Source organism: Lissotriton helveticus, chromosome 11 (assembly GCF_964261635.1).
Source record: "Lissotriton helveticus chromosome 11, aLisHel1.1, whole genome shotgun sequence".
Taxonomy (NCBI): domain Eukaryota; kingdom Metazoa; phylum Chordata; class Amphibia; order Caudata; family Salamandridae; genus Lissotriton; species Lissotriton helveticus.
In genome coordinates, this window is record NC_136072.1 from 30,366,554 (window position 1) to 30,372,553 (window position 6,000).

Below are 6,000 nucleotides of genomic sequence, written 5' to 3' on the forward strand. Positions count from 1 at the left end.
GAGCATACGCGACCACTCGCAATAAGAACCCTGTCCCCCCTGCATTGAGCATTCTCGCTGGGAGGTTTATTTTCCACGCTTGCCAACTTGATGTTGACTATCACGAACGAGGAAAAATCTTGCCGGGGGTGGATTTTCCTCGCTCGCGCTCGCCAACTTGACGTTCCCAAACGCGAGCGAGGAATAAAACTCCGCTCCGCTGAGTTTTTCGGAACTCCGCGAGCTCCGCATGATTCGTAACTACGCAAACTCCACGAGCGGAGTTCACTGCCCAGGCTTAGTCGAGACTGATTTGCATATGGCTGCGTCTGAACTGGAATAGCATGGAGAACAAAAAAAACAATGTTATTAGTCCCAGATCTCTGTATTAGGGGTGAATGTTTGAAATTTTGCAGCATTCTGTGCATCAGTTGTTCTTTTTCCCATTTAAGATTTGCACAAGCAAGTTAATTAGGGCAGTTAAAAAAACAGTTAATATGGCGACATTCTAAATTGATGCCAACTCACCTGGGTTGTCACATTAAACATTTCACAATGTCATCAGGTGCATGAGTGGTAATGGAGAGTTAGTGCCCGCTCTCCACAAAGTTACGGTGCTTGCTGATATTTTAGCCCTCCTTCTCAGTTTGATTCTGTGCTCTCTCTGCCCCAGGCGCAGCCGACAGACATGAGGGCGCTGCAGGACTTCGATGAGCCCGACAAGCTTCATATCCAGATGGACGACGTCATCACCATCATTGAGGGCAGGTACAGTACTCAAAGTGCCCTTCTGAATGCCCTCAAGTGTCCCAGTTTTTAGTATCATGTGGTGTTGATGATCCATCGCTCCCACTTCTGACACCAAAGAAACAGCGAGCCAGAACCGCAGCACCAAGAAGAGTTCAGTTCAAATGCTGACTTATTATGAGTTGGCCCACTTTTCCTTTAGAAACTCTTCCTTGTGATTTGCCCACTGATGTTTTTCCCAGTTCTTACTCACCCCAGGTTTGTCTTCACATTAGTCAGCTGGAAACCTCTGCAGAAAGACTGAACTGCCTAAAACAGCACATAAATATCTGGGTATTAAAAAACACAGTCTGATTCTTATGCAACAGTTTCTCCATCACCACAGCACCTTCTTTTTTGTCACCCCCTTAGTGCTGTGATTCCGGAGAGGCATTCACCTCAATCAATACATGGTGAATCCCACGTCACTTCTGAGTCTGTACATGTGTTCTCTTTCTAGGGCCACTGACTGAAAAGGTGCAAAGCAGATGTTTGTGCTACTTGCTTGAGGCCAAGGCTCCATCCCTGGCATCAGGGAACCCAGCTCTTCCCTCCCTCGAACAGCTGTATCCAGTAGTGTAGGGTTTACTATTGCCGCCTGTCTCGCTTCGTGATCCTGGGTGTGCGTTTCTTGCACTTCTGACTGAGTCCACTTGCTCTCTCTCTCAGTACTCGCTTCGGCGGTTCTCACTTCCGGTAGCCCTGGTCTGTGTCCTCCAGATGCTCCTCAGTGTGCCTCCCTCCATCTGTATTCTTCTGATTGGGTCCAGGTCCTGTCGAGTGGCACGCTCCCCCTCTTCCTTTCACAGGTGTCGCCCCATTTCTCCCAGTCCCTCTTGAGCCTCACTGCGGAAGAGAGATCCTCAGTCCTTCCAGTTTTCCTCCGCTGCACTGCATTTGTTTCTCTGCCTCCTCTCTCGTTTCGTGATGCTTTGACAGCCATCTTGGAGAGGCCCCTCGTTCTAATCCCCCTCTCCCCCTCATGCGCCCCTCCGGTCACAATGGTTAATGGTTTTTTGCTGCTTGCACGCTTCCTGGAGTGGTTGTGCCCTCCACTCAGTGTTAAATACAGGTGCATGTTGATTTACCCTCCATCCACTCTCCAACAGGTGCACATAGAGTTGCCGTCCTTCCACACACGACACAGGTGCACATAGAGGTGCCGTCCTTCCACACACGACCCAGGTGCACATAGAGGTGCCGTCCTTGGTGCACATAGAGGTGCCGTCCTTCCACACACGACACAGGTGCACATAGAGGTGCCGTCCTAACACACACGACACAGGTGCACATAGAGGTGCCGTCCTAACACACACGACACAGGTGCACATAGAGGTACCGTCCTTCCACAAACGGCACAGGTGCACATAGAGGTGCCGTCCTAACACACACGACACAGGTGCACATAGAGGTGCCGTCCTTCCACACACGACCCAGGTGCACATAGAGGTGCCGTCCTTGGTGCACATAGAGGTGCCGTCCTTCCACACACGACACAGGTGCACATAGAGGTGCCGTCCTAACACACACGACACAGGTGCACATAGAGGTGCCGTCCTAACACACACGACACAGGTGCACATAGAGGTACCGTCCTTCCACAAACGGCACAGGTGCACATAGAGGTGCCGTCCTAACACACACGACACAGGTGCACATAGAGGTGCTGTCCTAACACACACGACACAGGTGCACATAGAGGTGCCGTCCTTCTACACACGGCACAGGTGCTCATAGAGGTGCCGTCCTAACACACACAACACAGGTGCACACAGGTGCCCTCCTTCCACACACGACACAGGTGCACACAGGTGCCCTCCTTCCATGCTCCCCACACAGGGCCCTGGGCATTTAGATGTACGTTTGTTCCATAATTCGTGGCACAGGTACAATTACAGGTGCCCTCATTCCACACTGTTTGACACAGGTGCATGTAGAGTACCCTCCTTCCATAGTTCCTGCCACAGGGGCACATAGGGATGCCTTCTTCCACACTGTTAGACACATTCAGACATAGAGGGGCCCGCCTGTTATCCTCAGTGGCACGGAGGCGAAGTGAGGGACCCTCCATCCACACTCGCTGCCTCAGATGTACAGTGAGGGACCCTTCTTCCACACTCACTGACACAGACGCTCAATGAGGGACCCTCCGTTGACACTCCCTGGCACGGTCGCAGAGTGAGGGACTCTTCTACCACACTCCCTGCCACAGACGCGCAGTGAGGGACCCTCCGTTGACACTCCCTGGCACGGACGCAGACTGAGGGACTCTTCTACCACACTCCCTGCCACAGACGCGCAGTGAGGGACCCTCCGTTGACACTCCCTGGCACGGACGCAGAGTGAGGGACCCTTCTACCACACTCCCTGCCACAGACGCGCAGTGAGGGACCCTCCGTTGACACTCCCTGGCACGGACGCAGAGTGAGGGACTCTTCTACCACACTCCCTGCCACAGACGCGCAGTGAGGGACCCTCCGTTGACACTCCCTGGCACGGACGCAGAGTGAGGGACTCTTCTACCACACTCCCTGCCACAGACGCGCAGTGAGGGACCCTCCGTTGACACTCCCTGGCACGGACGCAGAGTGAGGGACCCTTCTACCACACTCCCTGCCACAGACGCGCAGTGAGGGACCCTCCGTTGACACTCCCTGGCACGGACGCAGAGTGAGGGACCCTTCTACCACACTCCCTGCCACAGACGCGCAGTGAGGGACCCTCCGTTGACACTCCCTGGCACGGACGCGCAGTGAGGGACCCTCCGTTGACACTCCCTGGCACAGACGCAGAGTGAGGGACCCTTCTACCACACTCCCTGCCACAGACGCGCAGTGAGGGACCCTCCGTTGACACTCCCTGGCACGGACGCAGAGTGAGAGACCCTTCTACCACACTCCCTGCCACAGACGCGCAGTGAGGGACCCTCCGTTGACACTCCCTGGCACGGACGCAGAGTGAGGGACCCTTCTACCACACTCCCTGCCACAGACGCGCAGTGAGGGACCCTCCGTTGACACTCCCTGGCACGGACGCAGAGTGAGGGACCCTTCTACCACACTCCCTGCCACAGACGCGCAGTGAGGGACCCTCCGTTGACACTCCCTGGCACGGACGCAGAGTGAGGGACCCTTCTACCACACTCTCTGCCACAGACGCGCAGTGAGGGACCCTCCGTTGACACTCCCTGGCACGGACGCAGAGTGAGGGACCCTTCTACCACACTCCCTGCCACAGACGCACAGTGAGGGACCCTCCGTTGACACTCCCTGGCACGGACGCAGAGTGAGGGACCCTTCTACCACACTCCCTGCCACAGACGCGCAGTGAGGGACCCTCCGTTGACACTCCCTGGCACGGACGCAGAGTGAGGGACCCTTCTACCACACTCCCTGCCACAGACGCGCAGTGAGGGACCCTCCGTTGACACTCCCTGGCACGGACGCAGAGTGAGGGACCCTTCTACCACACTCCCTGCCACAGACGCGCAGTGAGGGACCCTCCGTTGACACTCCCTGGCACGGACGCAGAGTGAGGGACCCTTCTACCACACTCCCTGCCACAGACGCGCAGTGAGGGACCCTCCGTTGACACTCCCTGGCACGGACGCAGAGTGAGGGACCCTTCTACCACACTCCCTGCCACGGACGCGCAGTGAGGGACCCTCCGTTGACACTCCCTGGCACGGACGCAGAGTGAGGGACCCTTCTACCACACTCCCTGCCACAGACGCGCAGTGAGGGACCCTCCGTTGACACTCCCTGGCACGGACGCAGAGTGAGGGACCCTTCTACCACACTCCCTGCCACAGACGCGCAGTGAGGGACCCTCCGTTGACACTCCCTGGCACGGACGCAGAGTGAGGGACCCTTCTACCACACTCCCTGCCACAGACGCGCAGTGAGGGACCCTCCGTTGACACTCCCTGGCACGGACGCAGAGTGAGGGACCCTTCTACCACACTCCCTGCCACAGACGCGCAGTGAGGGACCCTCCGTTGACACTCCCTGGCACGGACGCAGAGTGAGGGACCCTTCTACCACACTCCCTGCCACAGACGCGCAGTGAGGGACCCTCCGTTGACACTCCCTGGCACGGACGCAGAGTGAGGGACCCTTCTACCACACTCCCTGCCACAGACGCGCAGTGAGGGACCCTCCGTTGACACTCCCTGGCACGGACGCAGAGTGAGGGACCCTTCTACCACACTCCCTGCCACAGACGCGCAGTGAGGGACCCTCCGTTGACACTCCCTGGCACGGACGCAGAGTGAGGGACCCTTCTACCACACTCCCTGCCACAGACGCGCAGTGAGGGACCCTCCGTTGACACTCCCTGGCACGGACGCAGAGTGAGGGACCCTTCTACCACACTCCCTCCCACAGACGCGCAGTGAGGGACCCTCCGTTGACACTCCCTGGCACGGACGCAGAGTGAGGGACCCTTCTACCACACTCCCTGCCACAGACGCGCAGTGAGGGACCCTCCGTTGACACTCCCTGGCACGGACGCAGAGTGAGGGACCCTTCTACCACACTCCCTGCCACAGACGCGCAGTGAGGGACCCTCCGTTGACACTCCCTGGCACGGACGCAGAGTGAGGGACCCTTCTACCACACTCCCTGCCACAGACGCGCAGTGAGGGACCCTCCGTTGACACTCCCTGGCACGGACGCAGAGTGAGGGACCCTTCTACCACACTCCCTGCCACAGACGCGCAGTGAGGGACCCTCCGTTGACACTCCCTGGCACGGACGCAGAGTGAGGGACCCTTCTACCACACTCCCTGCCACAGACGCGCAGTGAGGGACCCTCCGTTGACACTCCCTGGCACGGACGCAGAGTGAGGGACCCTTCTACCACACTCCCTGCCACAGACGCGCAGTGAGGGACCCTCCGTTGACACTCCCTGGCACGGACGCAGAGTGAGGGACCCTTCTACCACACTCCCTGCCACGGACGCGCAGTGAGGGACCCTCCGTTGACACTCCCTGGCACGGACGCAGAGTGAGGGACCCTTCTACCACACTCCCTGCCACGGACGCGCAGTGAGGGACCCTCCGTTGACACTCCCTGGCACGGACGCAGAGTGAGGGACCCTTCTACCACACTCCCTGCCACGGACGCGCAGTGAGGGACCCTCCGTTGACACTCCCTGGCACGGACACAGAGTGAGGGACCCTTCTACCACACTCCCTGCCACGGACGCGCAGTGAGGGACCCTCCGTTGACACT

General features: G+C 58.2%; 1 protein-coding gene across 4 annotated transcripts in view; it reads left to right on the forward strand.

Moving 5' to 3' along the window:
• Nucleotides 1–6,000, forward strand: part of TNK2 (tyrosine kinase non receptor 2) — a 394,078-nt gene that overhangs the window by 257,530 nt on the left and 130,548 nt on the right. For all 4 annotated transcript variants that reach the window (XM_078667996.1, XM_078667997.1, XM_078667994.1 and 1 more), the window contains one exon: nucleotides 653–747. In XM_078667996.1, coding sequence (XP_078524122.1) covers nucleotides 653–747 — 95 coding nt within the window. The remainder of the gene's footprint in view (nucleotides 1–652; nucleotides 748–6,000) is intronic.